This window comes from Sciurus vulgaris, assembly GCF_902686455.1.
Source record: "Sciurus vulgaris genome assembly, chromosome: 2".
Classification (NCBI taxonomy): Eukaryota; Metazoa; Chordata; class Mammalia; order Rodentia; family Sciuridae; genus Sciurus; species Sciurus vulgaris.
The window spans coordinates 77,880,881-77,906,226 of NC_136462.1; the positions used below are offsets into that span (position 1 = coordinate 77,880,881).

A 25,346-nucleotide genomic window follows, 5' to 3' on the forward strand; every position below is an offset into this window, starting at 1 on the left:
TTCTGTTTTTTTTTTTTTTTTTTTAATTCTTTTTTTTTTTTCCTTCTTTCCTCTTTTTTTCCTCTCTCTCCTCCTAATACACACTTTTTTTAGTAAGGGGAATACCATGATGTCGCTCTAGCCCGGCCCCTGGAAGAAAGAAGGAGAGTTAGGTGTTAACATGATCACTAGATAGTTCAGTATAAGCCCCTCCCCGTGGGCCCTTGCCCCAGTTACTGTGAGGGGAAGGGGGAAAAAGAAATTTTTTAAGTATCCTAAAACTGACTCCACAATCCCAGAATTAGAGAAGCACCTGGCAAATAGGGGGCTAAAAATGGCATTAATGGAATACTTTGCCAAACAGCAGCAATAAAGAAGTGCATCTGAGATAAAGGAGTAAGAAAAAAGGACCCATTGTTTATCCAGTTTTCAGTTCTCCACAGTTCTCAAACCCTATCTTATGAAAAGTCAAGGATTATAGGCGTGACCTATTTAAAGAGACAAAAGTAAAAGCAAAGCCACAACTTGGGTACCACACTGGGCCCAGTAAGAAAGTTAACCTCGAAAAAGACTAGCTCCATTAAATGAGCACCTCAAAACCCTCCCACATAGCTATGGGAGGACCAACTAGCCTCTGATATCTTTCCAAAGGAGGTTCAACTTTTACCCCTCCTTAACTCTGGGAAAAGTAGCAATGTCCAAGCAGTGCTTTTCACTGCCCTGAGACCCTGTTCTTCCTTTTAATGTCACCTTCAATGCCACCAACTCCCAAGGGGAGAAAAAAAAAGGTCAAAGGAGGAAGTATCTCTCGGAACGGATCAGCCCTTATCACCAATTTCTGTTCCAAAGATGATGAGACTGGCCTCCTGACCTGGCCTACAACTACCTTCCTCACCCTGCACAGGCAGGAGACCAAGTCCCTGGAGACCAAGGGGGAGGGAAAGGGAGGGTCGGTCCTCAGATCAGGAGAGAATGAAGCATAACAGGGCTCATGGGAGGCGGGGAAGAGGAGCAGCCCATCTATCCTGACCTGTAGACGCGACCCCGGGGCCTGCTGTTAAAACCACTGTAGAATCGAGAGCGGGAACTGTTGTAGTTGGTAGTCCGGGCACGGTAGCGGGCACGTGGGAAACCCCGGTCTGTTGTGCTGATGCCTGGTCTGTTGGTTCGTTTTGGGATCACCTGAGCATAAAAAATACACAACAAGGCTGGGAATATAGCTCAGTTGGTAGAGTGCCCTGGGTTCAATCCCCAGCACTACCAGCAAAAAAACAAACACACAACAGAAAGACTTAAGAGTCAACCTGGAGAGTTTATACAGAACCAGAACAAAGAGCACAGGCCTTACCTTGATTTGTCTTCCTCTAAATAAGGACTCATCTAAGGCCAGGGAAGTCCTCACTGACTCTTTGTCTGAGAACTCTATATATGCAAACCTGAAAAGAGTAATTGTCCCTTTATCTCTGAGTTAAATAGCTCATAGATTATTTAAGAGTGTCATGTGTTTACATTTTTAATTATGATTTTTAAATTAAAGGTTTTAATCAAAATTTCCAGCTCTTCCTGAAAAATTATAAAACAGCCCACATAAGATCTGGTTTTCCAGGACTGAGGATGTGGTTCAGTAATAGAGCACCAGCTTAGCCATGCGTGAGGCCCTGGGTTTGATCCCCAACACCACAAAAACACAAAAAGACCATGATTTCTATATGGCCATAACCAGCTGGGACTAACTACAAGCTGCCCCTCTTCTAATTCTCCATTCCACCCACAACTAGGCTTCAAATTTATTATCTGTCTGGCCTCTGAAGGTATTTTATGTGTAACCCCTGATACATAAACTTTAATGACACACTAGAAGGCAAAGACCACTTTTTTTAACATCAAGTAACTACTACCCTATATAAAACATGAATTATCAGTGGGAGTGCAGCTCAGTGGTAGAACACATGCTTTGCATGCACAAGGCCCTGGGCACTGGTGTTCAAACCCAGCATTGTGGGGGAAGGGGGGGCAACAAAAAAACACCCACACACGGGGAGAAACTTACCTATTATTAAACTCTGATTAAAATTATCTCAATTTATTCATCTACTTACCCTTTGGGATGGCCACTAAATTTGTCACAGAGTATGGTAACACGATTGACTGAACCACAGCCATGAAAGTGAGCTTCCAACTCTTCTGCTGTTGCACCATAGTCCACCTAAAGAGAAGGGACATTTCAGTACTGAGCAAACTCCTGTCTCAACAGGCACCCTGCCCGGCCTTTGGTCTGGACTATCTCACACAGCACATCAAATATGGTTCTCTAAGGAATTATCTTTTTTCTTCCAATCTCAGTATTTGTTGATCATTCCATCACCTTTTACCTCCTCCCAACCCTCCCTCCACCCTTTTTAAAACTGTCAACTTATACTGATGATCTTCCTTTCAAGATTATTAAATAACTGCCCAAAACAAGAACGTGCCCCCCAATCGCAGCCAGAACTCCAATACATACATTGCCAACATAGATGGAACGTGCATCAGCCTCCATCTTCTCTTCAATAGACATGATCACTGGGCCAGCTTTGAGGAAAAAAAAAAAACAATTCATAAAAGAAGATTTTCTACTGGACCAATATATGTACTTCCACCACCACCACCACACTATAATTTCAGCAAAGACAAAGACCTTGCTCTGTTCTATTGTGTTCCTTTTTGTATCCATTACCTAGAACAGTGCCTAGCACACAGTATGTTCTCACTAAAGAATAAATGAAATACATCCTTAACAATCAGAGAACAGTGTTAAGAATACCCCACCCCCAAATCAAGCCCCCATGAAAAGCTTTGGTTAAAATGCCTTGAAGACTGAACAAAATTAGTGGGCTGGGACTCGACATTTCTAAATTAAAGAAACCTCCAGCAGTCTAGCAGTTTCTCTTGGTAGTCTTAACTAAAGATCTCCAATTGGGGGGGAAAAAAAAAAATCAGACTTGAAGGTCAAATGCCAGCTGGCAATCTCCGGCCGGATAGAGGCAGGCTAAGAACAAAGAGAAACCCATTTATAACAGAGACAAAGGGAGACACAAGACTACCACTACCAAAACATAGGTTATGTCTCACAAAGGTCAGTGGAACACACAATGGACTATGACCGCAGCAACTGCCCAGCAATTGCTCAAACGAGAAGCTCCAGGGTCTGGAGCATCTAATGCCATTCTCCGTGCTCTCCACAACGCTTCCGACCCGAAGACCCAGGCTGCGCGTGCAACCACCGGTTTACTCACCATTGCCTGGAGGTGGACTCATATTCATTTGCTTCTCTACCTCGTTTTGTAGTTCCTTTAGCTTCTCAGCTTCTTCCTCCATCTCCCTGACTCGAGCTTTGATAGCTTCAAGCTCCTACAATTAGTGGGGAGGGCATGCAGAAGAGCTTAAGAGGAACCAACGCAGGGGCTGTGCCGCGCTCTCGATTGGCGCGCGGCCCCAGCCATGCTCGGCCATTTCCCTCGCCCCACGCGAGGGTCGTGACGAAAAGAAAAGCAAGTTACCTTCTCTGGTTCAACCTTAGACACCCATGACGCCCATATCAACACCGCCCAGCACCGTGCGGCGATCCAGGACCCGTCCCCCGCCCGGCCCCAGCCACGTTATTCCCCGCCCAACCCCACCCCCAGCCTGCCTCCCGCTCGCTCGCCCGAGCTCTGGGCCTCCCGTGACCCGGCCCGCCGGCTCCTGCCCGCCTGCTCGCTCGCCCTCCTTCCCTCACCGGGTCCTCAATGGCGCCGTCCCCCGGGTCACCCTCGACCAGTCCCGGTTCTTCCTCCTCCTCCTGGCTGCCGGGGGCTCCCGAACCAGGCCCAGGGCCCGGAGCTCCCGGGGGGGCGCGGGGCCGGGGCGGCTCCTCTTCGGGCTCGGGCTCCGGCTCGGGCTCCAGCAGCAGCTCCCCAGGCTCCAGTTCCTCAGACTCCAGGCCGTTCCCGTAGTCCCCTGCGCCCCCCGGGGCCCCCTCCCCGGCCTCCCCACCGGCCCCGGGCACAAGATGGCGCCGCCGCCCCGGCCCGGAGCCCCGACCGCCCGCAGCCCCCGCTGCTGCTGCCGCCGCCGCCGCCGCCGCCATCGCCGCTCAGACTGGGGCCCGCCGCCCAGCGATTGGAGAGCTGCGCGGGCCACGCCGAGGATTCATTAGTCAAGCAGCCTGCCCGTCACCCCAAGCTAGCACTCCATTGGGGAGTATTAGTTGGCAATCAAGTAAGACCCCACCTCTAAGGCGGGGCACTGTACCAAATTCTCAAATCCCGGTAGGGGAAACCTCTCTGTCAATCAACACTCGTCCCACCTCCTCGCGAGTCCTTAGGTAACAATACTGCCACGCTGTGACGACATTCCTGCTTCTCCCCCGCCTACGGGAGGGACAGGGAAGTATAGGACGCTCTGTGATTGGTCCCTGATTAAGGCCACTGGAAAGGACCAATCTTCCGATCGCCTTACCGCAGTGGCCCAGTCTCAGATGCCGATTGGCTTGCGAGATTCGAAGGGCTGACACCCGTTACATGACGGGTGAACCTTGCCCCCGAAAGGGCTGCTGGACTTCAAGCTAAGGAAACCCGAGGTCACATGACTAGTCAGTCCTTAGGGAGCCGCCATCTTGACATTACTGCTGACAGCAGTGAGCGTTAGAAGAAAGAGACCCTATACAGGGCAGAGATTTATGGAAACGGTCCGAAAAGAAAGCACCAGTAGGTGGGATGCTGCCGGAAGCAGAGGTTCTGAATGGAGCATTCCAAAAGGGAATGTTTCCAACTTAAAGTTATCGACACCACCAACCACTAGGTCTCCCAACCACAAAAGAATGGAAGAATCCTTACTCAGAGCTACCAGTTAAGAGTTCTGTTCCGTCGACCTGCATAGACCTCTTTTACAGGCCCTCTGCGCTAACTAGTTTCAGCCTGTTTCTTATTTATCCTAGACTGTTGCAGCCCTTAAGGGGTCTCTCAGCTTTCAATGTCATCCCTCTAATCCTCGTCGCTACCAGACTGGCATCTGTCAGGTAAAATCTCAAAATTCCTTACGGTGGCCTTAGACATCCCAAGACCTGCCTTCTTTGCGAATGTTGTTGCCACACTCCTCCTTTCCATGGGTGTACCTGGCATCCAGACTGCCTCTGTACATATAGTCTGTCCTCAACCAGACTGTGCAACCCTCCCCATCACCTGCAAAGCCTTCCAACAGCCGCCTCTTTGGGCCGGAGACCAATGGGCCTACCTCCTCAGTGCTTAACTGTTCCGTGCTGTATTTCCTAACTAGGTGATGAGTGCCTGCAGATGAGAGGCTGAATTCTATTGATTTGTAGCTGCACTGCAATATGCCTAGGACATGTTAATACTGGGTATTTGTTGACTGAAAGAGGCATTGATTGGGGATCTGGGTACCACCTCTTCTTTTTTGGTAATTTCCCAGCCTCCAAACCCCTTTTCAGACACCAGAGGAATTTCTCTGGGCAAGTCGCCACCACACTGTTGCACCCTGAGATATTAACGGGACCTGGCCCTGGAGAAGGCAAGGTTTCCACATTTTAGTAGAGATCCTACGCATTTATTAAAATGTAAAGAGTGGTGGTGCCAAGTTTGCAATAAGAATTTTTTGTAAAGAGACTCAAACTATAGGCAGGTTTGAGAGTCTAGTTCACATGAACCCAATCAAATATGATTGGCACATCAGGATCTGAACAAGAGGAGATCACTATTATCCAACCAGAAAGTCAGAAGCACTCATTATACCCCACTTTTCCCATGCCCCACTTTTTCTCCCAATTCCTTACCTCAGGAACTGGGGAACTTGGAGCAGAATCACAGACACTTAAATTTCTGCTGCAAATTTCATCAGTCATCTCAGCTTCAGTGATCTAGGAAAACTAAAGTTGAGCACAGAAGACAAGCTCTAAATGACTGAGTTCCCTGGAAGGAACATCTTTTATACTGATCCTCACCTGATCAAATTTTGAGTGCTTCACTGGTACCTAATTTAATCAAGGCTACTAAGGGAAATGTGATTTTTTTCAAAATGCCTTTTAATCCTATTTTTGTTAAAGCACTTGATTTTGTAGCAGCCACTATTCTTTGTATTATCTCATTGAATTCTCACAATTCTATGAAATGTAAATATTTCCACAGTCATAATAATCTTTTTTAGTAAAGAAGAAAAAGGATTAAAGAAGTAAAGTAATTTGTCAGCGCCATAAAGCTAATTTATAAGTGTGCAGGGGACGCAAAACCAGCTTTCAAAGATAAGATCAAAACTAATGCCTGGGGCTTGGGTTGTGGCTCAGTGGTAGAGCCCTAGCCTAGCAAGTGTGAGGTCCTGAGTTTGATCCTCAGCACCTTATAAAAATAAATAAATAAAATAAAGGGGTTGTGTCCACCTACAACTTAAAAAATCCCAAAAAACTAATGCTGTACACAGTGGTGTACTACTGTAAACTCAGTGATGCAGGAGGATCTCAAGTTCAAGACCAGCCTGAACAACTTAGTGAGGAACTTAGAGAGACCCTGTCTAAAAAAAAAAAAAAAAAAAAGCAACAACAACAAAAACTGTCTGATTTAATTAAAAAAAATTACACTGTGATATTGAAAACTGAAAAAATATGAATTCCAATAATGGACAAAATTTAAGCAAACCACAATTATATCCAAAGATTATTTTGTTTAAAAGATTATTTTGTTTGTATAAAAGATTTATAAATTATGTGTGATAAACATGCAAAATAAGGTCAGACCAAAGTAGTAGATGGTAAAATTATATGTAAATTATGATTACAACTACTTATATGTCTGAAAGTTTTAAAAAAATACAATTAAAAAAAACTTCAGCATGGGAGAAGGAACAAAAACCAATACCATCTTTCTATTCTTTGTCAATATGCACCAAAAACTTTAATAAATATTGAAATTTGCCGGGTGTGATACCACAAGCCTATAATCCCAGCGACTTGGGAGGCTGGGACAGGAAGATCTTAAGTTTGAGGCCAGCCTCAGCCATTTATCAAGACCCTCAGCAATTTAGTGAGACACTATCTCAAAAATAAAAAAAAATAAAAAAGGCTGGGGATGTAGCTCAGTGGTAAAGTGCCCCTGAGTTAGATCCCCAACACCAAAAAGAAAAAGAAAAAAAAAGTTGAGATTCTTAACCCATAATTCTATTTATTTTTCCTTTTTTTTCTTTCTTTCTTATCTTTTTTTTTTTTTTTTTTTTTTTTTTGGTACCAGGGATTGAAACCAGGGGCACTTAACTGCTTAACCACTGAACCACATCCTCAGCCCATTTTATTTTTTATTTAGAGACAGGGTCTCACTGAGTTGCTTAGGGTGTCACTAAATTACTGAGGCTGGCTTTGAATTTTCCATCCTCCTGCAGCAGCTTCCGTAGCCACTGGGATTACAGGGGTGGGCCACCAAGCCAGTATATAATTCTATTTCTTGTAATTGGTTCTAAAGAAGTAATCAAAAGGTGAATGAACAATTGGGAATTGTTGTGGTTTGGATATGAGGTGTCCTGCCAAAAGCTCTGTTAGGCAATGCAGGAATGTTCAGAAATAAAATGATCAGATCACTTAAAAAAATGTAATTTGATCAGTGGAGTAATCCATTTGATGAAGCAAATAATTTGAATGGACTACTGAGTGGTAACTACAAGCAAGTGGGGTGTGGCTAGAGGAAGTAGGTCACTGGGGCTTTGAAACTGTGAGCCCAAAATAAACTTTTTCTCCTCTCCATTGTTTTTGTCATGTATTTTGGTCAAAGCAAAAGAAAAAAACTGATTAACATGAATAAAGTTGTTTATCAGAGTAAAAAATATATAAACCTCTTAAATGTCCCAGTGGGCATTAAATTTTTGCACACACATATATGTAATTTTATATAGTCATGAGGCCTTCAGAATATTTTAATGACAAGGAAAAATGCTTGCAATATAATGATAAGCAGAATTACAGTATACAGAATTATTTGGGCAGTATGATCACAAAAGCAGATAAGAGACTGGAAAGAAAGAAATCAAAATGTTAGTAGTAGTTCTCTCCAGGTAGTAAGATTATGATTAAATTTATTTTTCTTTCTTTCTTTCTTCTTTCTCTCCTTCCTTCCTTCCTTCCTTCCTTCCCTCCCTCCCTCCCTCCCTCCCTTCCTTCCTTCCTTCCTTCCTTCCTTCCTTCCTCTTTCCTCTCTTTCCTCTCTTTCCTCTCTTTTTTTTGATACCAGGGAGTGAACCCAGTGGTGCTCAACTACTGAGCCACATCCCCAGCCCTTTTTTCTTCATTTATTTTTTGAGGCAGGGTCTCGCTAAGTTGATTAGGGCCTTACTCAGTTGCTGAGGCTGGTTTTGAATTTGTGATCCTCCTGCCTCTGGGATTACATATGTGCAACACCACACCCAACTAAGTTTCTTCTTCATAATTTTCTGTTCTGCAATTTTTCTACAATTAACACATAGTTTTAAAAATCACTCCAACTTCCAAACTTTTTCTAATAAGCATAATTACTTTATCAAAGAAACAGCACATTTAAAAGGATATTTGGTCACTTATAAGATCCTTCCCTATGAGACGTAAGTGGTAAAAGGGATATCTTAATTATATTTGTATTCCCTTTGCCTATCACTCTGTACTCTATAAATGCTTAATGAATGAATGAACTTATTTAATATTTTGCCTCATGTTGATGAAGAGACTATTAAGAGTTTTTCTCTGAAAATGAATTTCTTAAAAATTCATATGTAACATTACGAGTTTCATCATGGAGCTGGGAAGATAGCTCAGTTTGTAGAGTGCTTGCCTGTCAAGCACAAGGCCCTGGGTTCAATCTCCAGAACCGCAAAAAAATAAAATAAGAAGTTTCATCATTATGAGCATTCTTCTCCTTAAGTTATAACCTATAAAGAGAGGGTGATAGAGTTTTGGAAAAACTGAAATTCCAATGATAGTGTGCCCCAGAAGAGGGGAAAAAAATGTATCAATAGAAGGAAAAGGTCAGTGGAGTTGAGAAAAGAATAAGTGGTAAAAATGGGTGAAGATATCTCTAGTTCTGTTCAAAAGGGGAAAATTTTGTCACTAGCTAACATAAGTATTTGGCTTCTGGGTAATTTAATACCTACTTTTAATATCTCCTTTGAAATTTTCACAGGCTATAATAATCTATGATCTAGAATAACATTGTTTAATATGGTAGTCACTAGTCTCATGGCTATGGAGCAACTGAAATATGTAGTCTCATGTGAGATGTGCTGAAAATGTAAAATATCAAATATTTAAGACTTTGTATGAAAAAAAGAATATGAAATAATTTATTAATAGTTGTTTAATGTTAATTACATGTTGAAATTATAATATTTGTAATACACTGGGTTAAATAAAATGCTATTAAAATTAGTTTTATCTGTTTCTGTCTGTAGTTTTAATGAGGTTAGTAGAACACAGAAAACTACATCTGTGGCTTTTATCTTATTTCTATTGGACATCACTGACAGAGAACCTTGAAACCTTTATTGCTTACTTACCTCTCTTTTACAGCAGATTCCAATTATCTTCTACTGTGGTGTGACCCTGGTATATCAACTCCCTAGCTCTATCTTTGCCATATTAGGGGGCTGTCCATTTAAATGTGAAGGAGCCTATGCAGGGCTGCTTAATTTCCATTCTGTTTGGTTAACTTTTTAAAAACTGTGTAACTGAAATACTAGCTTTAAGGTAACATACCAAATATGTATGTTCATTATAAAAAAATCATAAAATACTGATAGCAAAAAGAACAAAAATCACCCATAAAATCTGCCATCCAGAAATTATCACTACTGATCACTACTGATAGCTTAACATATACCCTTCCTAAAATGTTCAAAGTATAAATACAAAGAGGCACACACACACACACACACACAGAGTTTAGCAAAATGGGATCATATTGTATGATGTTATTTTCTAACAGATATTCTTTTTTTATGCAATAAAATACAGAAACATTTTTCCATGTCAATAATGTATTTTTCTATTTTATTTTTCATGTTTTTACTCAAAAGTCATTCCTTTATAAATTAGAGCTTGTCCAACCACTCAATTTAAAATTAAAATCTAGCTGGGCTCAGTGGCACACACCTGTAATCCCAGCTACTGAGAGGCTGAGGTAAAAGGATCATAAGTTTGAGGACAGCTTGGGTAACCTAGTGAGGCCTTGTTTCAAAATAAAAAATAAAAAGGGCTATGGAGGTAGCTCAATGGTAAAGTACCCCTGGGTTTAATCCCCGGTATTTTAACTGCTAAATTAAAATTAATTAAGATTAATTAAAATCGTATTAATTAAAATTAAAATTAAAAATATCTACCAACATATTTCCATCCTCCTTCAATTAATTTTCTTTTTAGAATTCACCTAAAATATTATGAAATTTTGTTCGTGTTTGATTCCTTCCATACCATGTTTGCAACATGCAGGTGGAGATATGAGTCTGTTCACTACATCAGTGCTTAGAACTGTGCTTCCCACACAGAAGATGCTTAAACATTTGCTCTGTGAGTGAATGATGAATGAAAAAACAACTCCATAGCACTCTAATATATTATGGGGTATTTTTGGTTTTTGGTACCGGGGATTAAATTTGGACATTCCACCACTGAGCCACATCCCGTCCTGTTTTGAATTTTATTTAGAAACAAGGTCTCACTGAGTTGCTTAGTGCCTCAATTTTGCTGAGGCTGACTTTGAACTCTCGATCTTCCTGCCTTAGTCTCCCAAGGCTATGGGATTACAGGCATGTGCCACCACGCCCAGCTGGTTGAGTTTTTAAATAGTTTATTTATATATCTCACCTATATTCACATTGACTGCAGTTTTTTAAGTTTTCAAAGGACATACTATTAAGTGATAACAGAATATCTACAGTTCATCCATTTGCTAGAAATTGTAACTAAATGTTGCTTGACTTTATAAAAAATGCCATTTGAAGAAATAATACTTATGGAGAACTGTCTGAAGGAAACACAATCCTCTGTCCTTTGGACAGTCTAAAGTGTAACCCTAACTAAATCAGAACATCATGAAACAGTGTATTTGGCTAAGCTAAACTGTAAGGAGCCTGATAGAACGAAGGTAAGACCTTCTAAATCCCCATTTATGCTTCTAGAGGAAACTGTGGTATAGAACCCAACATCAATTTGCTGTTAGGTATAACAGAGAATGGTGTCAACCATATTACCAAGTGTGTTCTCCGAAAAGCCACAAAACTTTTTGCCCTTCTTGAATACCTGATAAGCTTTTAAGTCCTAAAAGGAATGTGAATCTCATTGTGTTTTCCAGGTTGCTTTGGCTGCCAAGCTGAGAACAATTCATAGCCTGGCTTTCATATTTGGGAATACTACTTATAGCATGCTTTTCTGTGTATTAATTTTCCTTTTGCTTTAATTCACTATAACATTTCAATTTTTCCTTTACCCATACTTAAAAATAATCTTTATTTTCTCTTGTTTTTTCCTTTGGTATATTATAGTAAAATGTTTCAAATATTTTTTGGAACTAGGTAAATATAAATCATACTGAGTACAGATAAAAGCACTAGCTATCATACCTAATGATATTAAGAATATCTCATTTCTTTTTTCTTTGTGTTCACCAAGCTACTCTGATTTTCCTACAGCTTCTTTTGTAGATTTTTCTTTAAGGAGAGAGTAAAAAGGCAATACAAAATACTAGATTCCTCTAAGCAGTTATTTCTCACATAAACCCAAACATCAAAACTTACTGCACTGAGTTACAGAAAGATTAGAAATTTCCATTTGAAATTTAAAATAAGAACCACTGTTCCTGTCAGAAATGATTTAGATGTGGTCCTAAACTAGAGATACAGGAGGATGGACTGAATAATTCTGGAAATGTCATCCAGTTTAGCAGTCTGCATTAAAATGGCTGAAACCGAGTATGTCTGGGACCTAGGCAAGAAAGCCTAGGAGCTCCATTTCTTTTTTTTTTTTTTTTTTGGGTGCTGGGGATCGAACCCAGGGCCTTGTGCTTACAAAGCAAGCACTCTACCGACTGAGCTATCTCCCCAGCCCCAGGAGCTCCATTTCTGATAGATGTATTCTAAGTCTGAAGTAGGCATCAGGGAGAAAGTTTCATTATCACACACTTCTGATTTGAGGCCAAACCACAACTAGGGAGTTGATTTTGCGAAGATTTTTGGTAGTCTTTGTTTTGTCTTTTGTTTTTGGCAGTCCCAAAGTACCACATACCTATGAGGCTTAGGCTGGGATAGATGGAGTTCTTGGTTTTGGGTACTTGACCAGAGTCGGGGTGGGGTGAGGAAGATGGTGAAACAACTCTGTTTTTTTTTTTTTTTTTTTTTTTTTTTTTTTGATCTCAAGAGTTTCCCAAATCCCTATAACTCTAATTCTTGCCCTTAGCAATATCATGAAGAGATGATTGGATCAAGGAATGTTCTGACCCCAGGCTATACCGTATAAAGTCACAAAACCCTGTTCAGTCCTTCTCATTAAACTTCTGGGCTTTATTTATTTTTTTAATACGACCATTACATATTACACAAAAATAAAAATCAAATGAACTTGATATTTATAAATTATTAAATAAAAATACAGGAATATATATTTATATTTATAGAGCTTCTTTTTTTCCTTCTAAACTAACCAAATCTGTTCTCCTGCCGTTTTATGATTTAAAAAAGTAAAATAGTGTATGTATGCCCTACAATAAGTGGGGAGTAGGATTAATAATCGCAGGACCCAGTTGCCCTACTTCCGCTCCTTCCTTGGCCTAACCAAAGTCCCTATTTGTCCCTTTGGGCTCTGGAGAGCAAGAAACACCCTCTCCACCTATTTAATCTTCGAAAAATGGCAATTATGTTTATTTCCCTCATTTTTTAAAAAAATTAAGTGAATTTAAAAATTGGGAGCCATACTCAGCCTTCTTGGCCAAGAGCTAATCCCAAGGAACTATATGGCTCTAGAAGAGAGTCCCTAGTTTTCCCTGACAGAAGAGTCTCTGGGGTTTCCACTGCTCCTCAAACTAAGAAGGGCAAGACAAGTCAAAACTGCCCACTGTGATCCCATCAAAGCTATGCTTCTGGGAATCCAGACCAAGCCCTTTACCCTTTCAGAAAAGAGCCTCTCCTTCCACCCACTTGTGAAGGCCTCAGAGCGGGGCACTTTGGTAACCTGACCCTGGTCCCTGCTGCCCCAGTTTGTTAAAGGCCCCCAGGAATGCTAACAAATAGGTCCTGTGGTAGAGGGTAGAATGAGGAGTCTGCCCCAAACCTGGGGGAGCACAGGCTCCAATTTGGAGCTGATGGTCTAGTCAGTGGTTTTCCAACTTTTTTTTTTTTCAGCAGCAAAACCCTTAATGCAAATAAAATCTTACCCTGAACCCCGATATATAAGACAGCTACAAGAGAAGCTGTTCTATTTGATGGCAAGTTGCCCAGCCTGCTCAGTCCCCAACCCCCTTCATCTCCCCAAGGACTCCTAAGGATCCCCTAGGATGCTTTGGGGCTCTGCCAAGCAATTTGAAAACCACTGGCCTAGTTTGTCCTGAGCAAGTCAGAGACCCCCCCGACCCCAACTGCCTGCCACAGACTGGCTCTGAGTTTCTGGTAGCAGCGTACTCACAACAGACCAAATGGCACATGCAGTCTACCACCTCCCCTGTAGAGACCATTAAAAAGTGCAGCCCTCCCTCAAAGCAAAAGTCTGGACTAAACACCTGAGGCCAATTTGGTCCCACATTCTAACGAGCACAACAACTATGTTGCCACATTCTGGGACCAAGTAAAAATCTCCAAGAGTCAACCATGTCTAGCTAAACTGATCAGTGCTCAGGATCATGGGCAGGGTTCTAGAGCACTGTGAATGAAGTCAGCATTGGAGAGCAGCAAATTTTAGCACCTTGGAAAGTGCAGCAGTGAGGTCTGGCTCAGGGCATGCATCTGGAGTGAATCATTTCTTCTTCAAAAGAAAAAGCTGTAGCCTGAATCTGTTCTAGAAGACTGAGTTCTAAAGTTAGCATCCTCAGACTCTGAGGCACAGACAAATAACACCCATGCAAACAGTGTGGCTTCAATGAAATATAAATGCTTCTAGATGGTGGTAGGTACTCTGGAACCCATATACCTGGCCCCTGATAAAGCAGCACCAAAGCCCACCACACAGAATAGGCCAGTCAGGGAGTACCTGTCACCCTCACACCCATAGGACTCAAGCTAGAATGGTCTTCTCAAGGCATCAACAGTCTCAATGAGAATGGGTGGGACCCAGACTGTATTCTAGATCAGCATTTATGTTACAGCCTCAAAAGTAAAATTAGAACCCCAATTTAGACTTTCAGTTTGGGTACTGAGGTCCCAGGGCTATTAGGTGCCATTGTGCCCCAGTGGGAGGGGAGGGTGGCAGGCAGATCCAGCTACTAAAGAAGCCTTCACCTGCCCAGGCTCCACAGCCCTGCACTTCTGTCAGAGCCCAGGAGGCAGCAGCAAGTGCATGATGCACAGGGAAAGGGGTAATGAAGGAACAAGGCTAGCTGCAGAATTGCTTTCTCTCCAAAGACCTACCAACAACTTTCTGCAGAGAAGTGCCAGAGCCCTCTGTCTGGATACAGTGTTTCTTCCTTAGCCTTGAGGCATCTGGGCAAGGGTAAGGGAAAGGAGGGATTGGGAGGAGGGGCAGAGAACTGTCCCTTGTTCTTGTCACTGCAAGAGGGAATGTTTTCTCCTTGAAGAATCTGAACCACCTCCAGATTAGACAAACAGCCCAGCATGCACACGAGCACGCGTGCACATGCACACGTGTCCAAGCAGCCCACAGCCACAGCCACCTCTCCCAATCACCTGAGAACCCCAAGCTTCCATTCCAAAGGCCTTCTAATTCCCCAAATCCCACTCATCCAGGGAAGACATAACTCCTTATGCAAGTTCACCTTCCTTAGGGCTGCAAATCTATCTCTGGGTAGTTTCATGTGCCCACACCTATAGGCATGATCCCTCCCACCTCCCCCCAAACCCTGGAATGACTCTTATCTCCTGGCACCCTGACCTTCCTAAAACGTTCCCCAATGACTGACTCTAGCTCACTTTTTCAACCATCTGCCTGGCACACTTGGCTCCCTCACATGCTACCTCTCCCCTTCCCTGTTCCATGCTCAACCATTCACCTCACTTCTTGTTCTGTTCCTGCTCTCCTGGCCCCCAGCCACACCTAGCCCCATCTGGCCCTGGACTTTCTCACTTGCTGGCAAAAAAGGCCCCTACAGTTACCAGGGCCCCCAGTGCCACGGCCCCTGTCAGCACTGTCCTCACTGATGCCCAGTTCCCCTCCCGCAGACGCCGTGCCTCCTCCAGGGCCCCGTCCCCGTATAGAGCTGTGAACTCCGCCTGTGGGAGAGAAGGGAAGTAGAGAAAGAAGGAGAAAGGGATATCAGGAGAGGAAAGAGTGGAGAGAAGAGGAGAGGAAGAGTTCCAGTTCCATCCACTGCGAGCACTACCCCATACCCAGCTCCTCTCCGGCCAAAGCTCTACTAACTGCAAGCCCTCCGATCCCCCCACGTGCAGCCCCTCTGCCTGAGTGCTTGGCTCACTTGCACTCACTGTCTCATCCTTTCCTTGATGAAAAGTTCTGCTTAGAACTGGCATCCTTTGCCAAGGCTTACCTGACCACCACCCATCCCTGATCCTCCCCCCTCTCATGCCATATTCTCAGGTGTAACACCTTTTTCCTGAAGGCACTTCTTGGTTACCGTGTATTCTGTCCTCTGCTTGGGACCATAAGCCCATGCAGTGTTTACGGAATGGCAGCCCTGGAGTACAGAGTCCAATGTGATGCTCACAGTGAGGGCACCTCAGTCTGACTTCACCTAAATAGGGGAATTCAGCCCCATGCCTCCTTCCCAGCACAGCTGTCCCAGCCTCCAATCAAGAGCCCCCAACTTCCCCTTGGAGAACAGCTTTGCAGAGGAATGTGCAGAGCAGCATTTGAAAAACTTCTTACCCAGCCCCCACTGCTGTGGATCCAGTCAGCCAGGCGTGTCTCCAGGTAGGCCACCATCCACTCCTGCACTTGTCCCACCAGTGGCTCCATCTCTTTGTTGACACTCTCAGCACACAGGGCAGCCCCAAAGACAAAGAAGGCCACAAGACGGCCCCAGTTGGGACCCCCTTGGAAAAGTTCATCAGAGACCTGGGTGAAGCGCTGCTGTGCTGAACCTGGGGTCACATGAAGCTGAGCTGCCAAATCAGAGAAGGTGCGCCGGAAGCGGGTCTCGAACTCATCTCCAGCTGCCCGCATGGCTTGATGCAGTGGGTCAGCTGCTGGGCCCTCCCCAGGGCCAGCTCCACAGACATAACCCTTCTGCCTCAGCTTATAGCCTACAAAGTCAGCCACCAGAGCCCGTGTGTCTGGGGCCGAGGCTGGGGTCGCCATCCGGGCGGCTGTAAGGGGCAAGGATGAAAGACTAGAGTGAATATATAAAATATACAGAGAGCCCAGAAGGGGCATTTTTGGTTTGTACAACTTAGTGAGATGAGGTGAGGCAGGGGGATGATCAGAAACCCCTGGGCACCAAAGAGCAAGAAACAAGGATTTAAATTATGGCCTAGGGCCAGGGCATAAGGGTCTGGACACTGAATTTGTTATATGCCAAATTAAATGTAAAACAAGGAAATTTTATTTTTAGAATACTTTTAGATTCTTTGCATTATATGATTCTGTGACCCCTAAAGCTCCCCCCAACCTCCACCCCACCATAGTACACACCTTTTTGGCTATAGGAAGGGGCTTAGGACCTTATCCAGAAGCAAGATATGAAGATGTTGGCAGAGGCACAAGATGGGAGGAGGTAGGGGCTGAAAAAAGATGGGAGAAGCCAAAGAGTGCTGGGACAGAGAAAGGAAGGGGACACTCACCCAGCCTGGATGGCAGCTCTTAGGACCCAGCGCTGGTGGCAAGGAGCCCCCAGCTGGGGCCTTTCATCCTCCCGGCCAGTGTGGAGCCCTGGAAAGGGGTGAGAAAGATCTGAAATATTCGGGGAAGAACAGGGATCAGGATCTGGCCTGAGAAGGGCTGGGGTGGCAGCTCCTGGAACCCGGTCCCTGCCCCCAACGTTCTACCAGCTGTGTGGCCGAATCCATGTTTAATGACTGTCCTCCCGGGAAACCCGGGGCCAAGGGCTTCCTGCCGGCACCATCTCTACTCTCGGCTCCCCCCAGTGCAGCCCAAAGGCCCAGCTCCTGCCTTACCCCCACCTTCAACTGGTCTCCAACCCCGCCCGCCTGCCAGGTTAGGGATCTCACGGGTCAGGCCGCTGCTGGGATCCGGGCCGTTTCCTGGTGCAGGAGCTGGGAGGGAGGGAGAGAGGGAGGAAGGGAGGGAAGGAAGGAGGGAGGAGAAGGGGGGGCAGGAGGGAGGGCCTGGCGCCGGGTGATGATGGGGCCCAGAGATGCGTCCAGAGAGAGGGGCGGGGCCGCACGCAGGCCTGGGAAGGCCACAACTCGGAGAGGCCATTGAAGGCAGACACCCTGGGCTGTTCTGGGCTGGACTACTAAGCCTGGAGACTGCCCAGAGAAACGCCCTGGGCCTCAGTACATCGTGAGGCAAATTCAGCATTTCTAGAAGGTCTGTGATGTTCCATGCACTTGTTGAATTGTTCTAGTCCTGGATTGTGTGCCTTAAAAAGAGGAGCAGTTCCTATTATAGTGGAAACTTCCTGCCAGGTGCCTTGCACTTAAGGACTAGCAGACACCGAAAGGATACCAAACCTTTCCAATTCTCTTTTCCCCAGGAACTTTAATCTGGTGGTCTCTTCCAGGCTGAGGCTTTAACCAGGCATTAGTGAGCCAGGACTTGGATCCCAAAGTTTTTGAAGGTACTTTTCTTTATCTTGTTTTGTTATCGGATTTATTTCCTTTAAAAAATTTTTTTAATCCAACACATGAACTCATTCTCATGAAAAAAAAAAAAAATCTAATAGACACAGAGTAATCAAATACAAGTTCTCAACCATACACACACACACACACATACACACATAACCTGCCCGATTCCACCTCCCTCATTGTAGGTTGCCAGTGCTAAGGTTAATGTTTATCTTTCCAAATTACATACAGGTATATTATTTATAAATGGCAATATATTTATACAGGGCAGTTCACAAGGCATGAAGCAGTTTCACCACAACTGATCTACATGAGGGTGCTAACAGACATTCATGACCAGGCCACCCAGGGCTCCTGGAGATGGCAATTCCACAACTCCATTTGGAGAGAGCCCCAGCCAAAGGCCAGAAAGTGGCAACCCAATTCTCCTTTCCTTTGGTCCTTTCCTGTTGGTTCTCTTTGCACCTACCTCCAATCCAATCCTTGATGCTCTCACCTGTTCTTACTGTCACCAGAGAAGCAAAGTCTTTCTGTGTAACAATCTTCTGTGTAACAATAATAGTAACTAACATATTGTAAGGGCTTACTGGGTGCTAAGTGCTTTCTTCATATGTGTAATAGTTTATCTAATAGGGTGCTGAGATACATACTTGTGATTCCAGCTACTTGGGAGGCTGAAGTAGGAAGACTGCAAGTTCAAGGGCAAGCCTGGGCCATTTAAATGAGATCCTGTCTCAAAATAAAAAATAAAAAGGGCTGAGGACATCATTCTGTGGTACAGTGCTTGTGTAAGGGTCTACGTTCAATGCCCAGCACCACGAAAAATAAAATAAAATAAAAATAATCCTCACACCAATTTTTATGCTGTTTTATCCTTTCCACAGATGAGGAAATTGAGGCTTAAAAAGGTCGAGTAATTTGCCCAAAGTCATATACTAGTAAGGAACGACTCAACCTCTCAACCTAAATCTGTCTGACCTGAGTTTTAATCTAACTTTGACACTGTATGACCTCAAAACCACTCAAAATCACCTCCAAGTAGTCAATATTATTTTTACAGTAAGAATCCACACCATTTACAAGACCACACTCAATCCTCTCTTTTATTTTCCTTTTATTTATTTATTTATTCATTATTTATTGTGGTACTGGGGATTGAATCCAGGGGCTCTTTACCATGAGCTACATCTCCAGTCCTTTTTATTTAATTTTGGGACAGTTGTGGAGACTGGGCTCAAACTTGCAGTCCTTCTGCTTCAACTACTCAAACAGCTAAGACTGGTTCCACACTTAATTCTCTATTCCATCCTGAATGTACAACTGAATCCATTTCTTTATGGCTTCCTCTTTCAGCCATGCTCATTTCTTCTTTGCTCTTGGGCTAATCATTCTAGCTGCCACCAGGAAGATTGCCCACTTCTTTACAGGCTAACCTAATTAAGCCCTCTATATGCAATCCTCTATATGCAATCTATATGTTTCTTCTAAGACATTTACTTATAATAAATCACAAGTTTTTAATTTCAAGAAAATGTCTTAAAAGTCCAAATATATTTGTCTGCTCTTTTATTTTTTAAAATGATTTTAGTTGTTGATGGACCTTTATTTTATTTATTTATTTATATGTGGTGCTGATAATCAAACCCAGTGCCTCATGCATTCTAGGCAAGCACTCTACCACTGATCCACAATCCCAGCCCTGTCTGCCCTTTTATTTATAAGCTCCTTAAGAGCTAGAACTACTGAGTTTTATTCACTTGTGTGTCCTTGTGGCCAAATAGGCCCTCAGTAAATGTTGACTGAATGAATCAATTGATACCTTTGGCCAATTATTGAATAGTATCAGCCAGACATTTGAAGATTGCTGCAGTAGCTGCTTAAGAAAGAAAGCCTGAGCAGGATGCAGTGATGCATGCCTGTAATCCTAGCCACTTGGGAGTGGAAGGTGGGAAGATCACAAGTTGGAGATCAGCCTTGGCAACTCAGACCTGTCTTAAAATAAAATAAAAAGGTCTTGAGATGTAAGCTCAGTGGTAGAGTACTTGCCTACTAGCACAAGGTCCTGGGCTCAGTTCCCAGTACCATACACACAAAGAAAAAAGAAAGGAAAGAAGGAAAGAGAGATTGATTTGGAATAAAGATTCAGTATCAATCTGAGCAACCAGAAAAACAGCTGCTGGACCACTAACTTATACTGGTCCAAGGCCATGTACCTTAAGTATCTTCTCAGATCAATACTGCAGAGCCAAGGGATAGCAGTTCAAACTGTATACAAAGCAACAAAACCTTTGCCAGAAAACCTGAGGTCACAGAGGCTGGCCTTCATCTATTTTACTTCAATGACACATTGTTTTACCAAAGCAAGGAAAATTCTTTTAAACTGCTTGACGTTCATTAGTGTATGATTATTTTACATCCTAAGATATGAAGTAAATATGTTCATAGATTTAATTATGTATGTGTAAAATAAGAACATAAAACTCAATCTGACTTTAAAAACAAGTCCTGGGGCTGGGAATATAGCTCAGTTGGTAGAATGCTTGCCTTACAAGCACAAGGCCCTGGGTTCAATATCAGCACCACAGGGGGAAAAAAAAGTCCTGGCTAGCATTACTATGGTTGATACTGGTGTGAAAATACAAACAGCAATGAATTGTACAATAATAAGATAGAATGTTATTTATTTCTGACCTAGTGACTTGTAATTTTTCAAACTATCTGCTATCCTAAATTTAGATATTTTATTTTCACTCCAATGTTTCCCATTTTAATATTCTGAAGATGTTAATATTATCATTAAATGTTTTAATTTTGTGTAACCAAATGGATAAGAGAGTGAACTCTAGAAATGTACTGCTGAGGTTCCAATTCCAGCTCCCCAATTATTCACTATGTGTCCCTGGGCAAGGGTTCTAACCCTTCTCTTCCTCAATAAACTTATCTATAAAATAGGCATAATAGTACTCCCTACTCCTACTGTATTTCGTAAGTTAATATTTATAAAACTCTCAAAACAGTACCTAGCATGTTGTGCTATATAAGATTAGTAGGGAAGTTAGAAAAACACTGGAAACACTTCCCATTTCTTTTTCACTAACATACATGAGAATAAAAGAGGAAAAAGCCAGTCCTGCAACCTTCAGTCCAGTGGCCTCCCAATGGAACTAGAACCCCGCAGTCCCAGCTCCAAGAAAGGTATTCCATGCTTACTCGTTCAATACTTTGAAGACTTACCATGTACTAAAATTGATCATGAATCACACACTGTCCCTGTCCCATCAAAGAGTTTACAGTTGGGTTAGAGATCAGAACTCTAAGCTAGGTGTGGTGGCACAAGTTTGTGATCCCAGTGACTCCGGTGGTTGAGACAGGAGAATCACAAGTTTGAGGCCAGCCTGAATAATTTAGCAAGGCCCTCAGCAACTTAGTGAGACCCTATCTCAAAATAAAAAATAACTGCTGGGGAAGTAGCTCAGTAGTAAAGTGCCCTGGGTTAAAACAGTAGTACCAAAACAAATTTAAAAAAAATTTTTTTAACCCATTTTTCACAGGCTAGAAAATAGAGGTCCAGAGAAATTCTGCCTTGCTCAAGGTCACACAGCTAAACAGCACCAAACCTGGGACTAGGGGCTAGCTTTTCCCACTACTCAGTTCCAGCTTCTTTCCAATGGGCAGTGTTCAACAACCACCCTTTTGAGTACAATGTCTTACCTTCTACTTGAAATTCTACCTAGTGTTCATGACCTTCCCTCCTTTGCACCACTGTCACCCACCTCCCACACCTGGGCCTAGGTTTAAAAAAAAAAAAACAAAAAAAAAAAAAATAGTGAGGCCTGAAGATAGTCACCCACTGGGTGTTTTGAACCTTCAAGATAATGGTTGAGGATTTTTTTTTTTTTTTAAAGGGGTGGCTTCTCTTGGGATCGAAAGGATGGAGTCCCCGCCCCTGGTGCAGCAGCTGAGACAGATACCCAGCCACCTGTCAGAGGGCTGGGGGCGGGGGCGAGGGCCGGGACTGCGAGGCCCGCAGAACCGAAGGGTGAGCGTTGTGGAGCGCACGCTCAGAGCACACAGCTCATAGGAGGCAGGATGTGATAGTCCAAAACCCTGGGAGCTGACGGTCAGAGGGAGGGAAAGGTGGTTACCGAGATCATGCAGAGCAACGGGAGGTGGAGGATCCTGGAGGTGACAGCAAGGAGAGTACGCTATGGCTAGGGGTTGCTGAAGCGGGCCACTGTGACTTCTGTGAGGACGCAGGGCAAGCGGGCAAGAGGAAGGGAAGACAGTCCTGGGGCGCCGCGGACTGGCACCGCTGGGGCGGGGAATAACATGTCCCGCGAGAGGCCCCCCCGCACCGACATACCCCGCAACCTGAGCTTTATAGCTGCGCTAACCGAGCGCGCCTACTACCGCAGCCAGCGGCCCAGCCTCGAGGAGGAGCCGGAGGAGGAGCCAGCCGAGGGCGGGACGCGCCTGGGGGCTCGATCCCGCGCTCCCGCTCCGAGTCGGGGTCGCCGGGCCCGTTCCGCACCCGCAGGAGGCGGCGGGGCCCGGGCGCCCCGCAGCAGAAGCCCGGACACCCGCAAGAGAGTGCGTTTCGCTGACGCGCTGGGGCTGGAGCTGGCCGCGGTGCGCCGCTTCCGCCCCGGAGAGCTGCCTCGGGTACCTCGCCACGTGCAGATCCAGCTGCAAAGAGACGCCCTCCGCCACTTCGCGCCGTGCCAGCCGCGCGCCCGCAGCCTCCAGGTAGGCGGCCGGGACACGCCCCCCTCCCCGGGACCTCTCCCAACCTGCCGCGGCGGGCCTACGGGAGTGGAATTGTCAAGGAACACCCATCCATTCCCAACCCTGGGCTTGCGCCTGTTCATCCCTTTTGAGGTCCATTCGCTCCTGACTCTAGGCCACTCTTCTGCTGGGCCCCACTCTTGCTGTCCCGGACGTCGCGTCGGCCCCTGATTGGCCAAGTGTCTCGCTCTGACCCCGCCCCCCCTTCTCTTCCCACTCCCCGCCCTGTGCTTCCCTCCTCCCTGTCCTTTTTTCCCCCCAGGAGGCGCGCGCCGCCCTAGAGCCTGCCAGCGAGCCCGGCTTCGCCGCCCGCTTACAGGCGCAGCGCATCTGCCTAGAACGCGCCGAGGCGGGCCCGCTGGGCGTGGCTGGGAGCGCGCGCGTGCTGGACCTGGCCTACGAGAAGCGCGTTAGCGTGCGCTGGAGCGCCGACGGCTGGAGAAGCCAGCGCGAAGCGCCCGCTGCCTACGCCGGCCCGGCCCCGCCCCCGCCGCGCGCCGATCGTTTCGCCTTCCGCCTTCCAGCACCGCCGATTGGGGGCGCCCTGCTCTTCGCCTTACGCTACCGTGTGACTGGTCGCGAGTTCTGGGACAACAACGGCGGCCGTGACTATGCTCTACGTGGGCCCGAACACCCGGGCAGTGGCGGAGTCCCGGAGCCCCAGGGCTGGATCCACTTTATCTAAGACAAGACGCCCTCAGCCCATGGCGGAAAAAAAAAAAAAAAAGGCATCCGGGGTTGTGGGGGGAAACTAGAAAACTACGTGGTGGGAGAAACTTAGGGAGCGGTCCCAGTCAGGTGGGGGAGGGCGAGGAAGGCGGGAGAAATCAAGGAGTTTGGGGGTACTTGGGGTGGAAAATGCTGGCTGGGCGTGAGTGGAAAGAACCCGTGGCATAGGAGAAAGGAAGCCGGAAAGGACGCTGAAGGGATTAGAAGAAAGCATAAGAATGGGGATGATGGTAGCCTCTTCCCTGAGTTGTAACTGGGAGAGAGTGAGTTGGCCCCGCAGGCTTACTGAGATGTTAGGAACGTCTTTGGATTTGAGGAGGCATTATGGATTGAGGAGGTGTGATGTGTGAATTAGTCCACCCCATTTGAAGTCAACGGATCGTGCTGGCTTACTTCCGTTTATCGGCCTTTGCCACCTCAGGTCCCTCAGTCCTGCCCATCCTAGCTTTATCTCAGCCATAAATGCCTTGCTTAATCCTAGGAACTTAGCCATTGCTCCCCCTGAACCCTGGCATTATGACAGGATTTCCTTGTTACCCGACAGTTCCTCCCTGAAATTTTTATGTATTGGCTGGGGAATGATGACAAGTAGTAGAACTCTTTTCTCCAACCTCCAGGCAAATTAGGGATTATAATCGAGGCAAAAGCAACTCCAAGCCTGTCCTTGTAGCCAAATAATGGGGCACCTAAGGTGTTGGTATACTCAGGGGCTTCCAGAAGAATGCCAGCCTTATATTTCTGGGTGCCTTCTAAAAACCTCTAAGCACTTTATGGACTGTTGTTGAGGAACAGTGAATCACAAAAATCACTTTTCTGATTTAGAAGAAAAAGAAGTCACTGATTTGCTGTACCACTTTAAGCAAGTTACTTCACTTCTTTGGGCCCCACTTTCCTTCTTGGGAAATTGGATTTGATTTAGGTGGTCTTTTTAAGGCTTCATTTTGTTTGACATTTTATCATCTGCATTGTATAGTAAGGATTAGAAGCCACATTCTTCAACCTTTTGCTACAGTTCAGGAGACACAGAGTCCTGAACTTAAGGTTGTGGCCAAGGATGGGCCCTCCAGTTTTGGGCAAAAATGTTCCAGAAGCCAGCAAGTATTCCACAGTCACCCTGCAGCTTCTTCCAAACCTTGGCACATCCTCTGCCCCTTGCTGTTTGCTCTTGCCTCCAGAGACTTCCAGACTGGATGCTCTGAGACAGCTTTGGGGAGGCATATCTGAGTTGGGGGAAATGATGTGAGAGCCCCCAATGAAAGGAAACAATGCCAGGATCTCTCTTGAAAATGGAAAACATCAAGAATGAGAGCAACTTTACAAGTGACACCAGAAGATGGCAGTCTTATCCATATTCTGAGCATGTGAAATGGGAAAGCTGACTCTTCTACCCATTCTCATTCGTGCCTATGTCTCTCCTGGTTAACCTCAACATGGGAGTTCTTTCTTTCCTGGTCACTTGGTTTCCTTTCCTCTTACCCTTTACCTAACCTCTTCACTTCCTGCTTTCTTTCCTTGTTCCTCTCCCTTCTTATCACTTTATTTTCTTTGAACATGTAAGTTATTTACTTTTATTGTAGGTTTTTTACCTTAATTTTCTCCCTTTCCCTCTTCATTCTTAGTTGATTTCTGCTATTCCTTCTTTCTCCAGAAGGGGTAGAGAACCTTTTCTCCAAGACCATGGTTGATCCACCTTCCTCCCTCAGGCTCCTTCTTGACAGTCTTCTAAAGGGAGAAAAGGGAAAAGAAGCAGTTCCTGTTGTTAACAGATGAACAAGGAGCCCTCAGGTAACCAATTTCCCACATCCTTTCTGCTACTAATTTCTCAAATATTTCTGTCTCCCTTTATTCTCTGACACTAAATGAAGGGGGCATGTACATGTGCCCACATGTGCATTTAGAATAAAATATGGAATTTGTTACAATGCTTCTGTTGTTCACAGCCTTTATCC

General features: G+C 45.0%; 2 protein-coding genes across 7 annotated transcripts; one reads left to right on the forward strand and one right to left on the reverse strand.

The window, feature by feature from the left end:
• Positions 1-22,827, reverse strand: LOC306653190 (bcl-2-like protein 2). Of its 6 annotated transcripts, XM_079126091.1 has the most exons (7): positions 3,737-4,102; positions 3,255-3,369; positions 2,483-2,550; positions 2,079-2,185; positions 1,328-1,415; positions 1,010-1,161; positions 1-129 (listed from the first exon to the last, which is right to left on the reverse strand). In XM_079126091.1, the coding sequence occupies exons 1-7, from the start codon at positions 4,085-4,087 to the stop codon at positions 90-92; spliced, it is 921 nt and encodes a 306-aa protein (XP_078982217.1). In that variant the 5' UTR covers positions 4,088-4,102; the 3' UTR covers positions 1-89. The 6 variants fall into 6 exon arrangements, with proteins under 6 accessions (XP_078982217.1, XP_078982221.1, XP_078982218.1 ...); XM_079126095.1 differs by lacking the exons at positions 1-129; positions 1,010-1,161; positions 1,328-1,415; ... (2 more) ...; positions 3,255-3,369; positions 3,737-4,102 and adding exons at positions 12,493-15,387; positions 16,001-16,440; positions 16,915-17,002; positions 22,550-22,827; XM_079126092.1 differs by lacking the exons at positions 1-129; positions 1,010-1,161; positions 1,328-1,415; ... (2 more) ...; positions 3,255-3,369; positions 3,737-4,102 and adding exons at positions 12,493-15,387; positions 16,001-16,440; positions 16,915-17,002; positions 17,302-17,404.
• On the forward strand, positions 17,429-25,321 carry PPP1R3E (protein phosphatase 1 regulatory subunit 3E). The gene is made up of 4 exons (XM_079126109.1): positions 17,429-17,623; positions 17,790-17,873; positions 19,237-22,629; positions 22,931-25,321. Exons 3-4 carry the CDS (start codon positions 22,213-22,215, stop codon positions 23,351-23,353), a joined length of 840 nt encoding a protein of 279 aa, XP_078982235.1. The 5' UTR covers positions 17,429-17,623; positions 17,790-17,873; positions 19,237-22,212; the 3' UTR covers positions 23,354-25,321.
• Positions 25,322-25,346: the final 25 nt, after the last annotated feature.

Excerpts from the sequence above, each read along its gene's own strand:
- LOC306653190 (XM_079126091.1), bottom strand. The coding sequence starts at position 4,087 with ATGGCGGCGGCGGCGGCGGCGGCAGCAGCAGCGGGGGCTGCGGGCGGT. Across the intron at positions 1,416-2,078 it reads TTTAGTGGCCATCCCAAAGG|GTTTGCATATATAGAGTTCT; the intron begins GTAAGTAGATGA and ends TACTCTTTTCAG. Across the intron at positions 130-1,009 it reads CCCCGGGGTCGCGTCTACAG|GGGCCGGGCTAGAGCGACAT; the intron begins GTCAGGATAGAT and ends TCTTTCTTCCAG.
- PPP1R3E (XM_079126109.1), top strand. The coding sequence starts at position 22,213 with ATGTCCCGCGAGAGGCCCCCCCGCACCGACATACCCCGCAACCTGAGC. Across the intron at positions 22,630-22,930 it reads CGCGCGCCCGCAGCCTCCAG|GAGGCGCGCGCCGCCCTAGA; the intron begins GTAGGCGGCCGG and ends TTTTCCCCCCAG.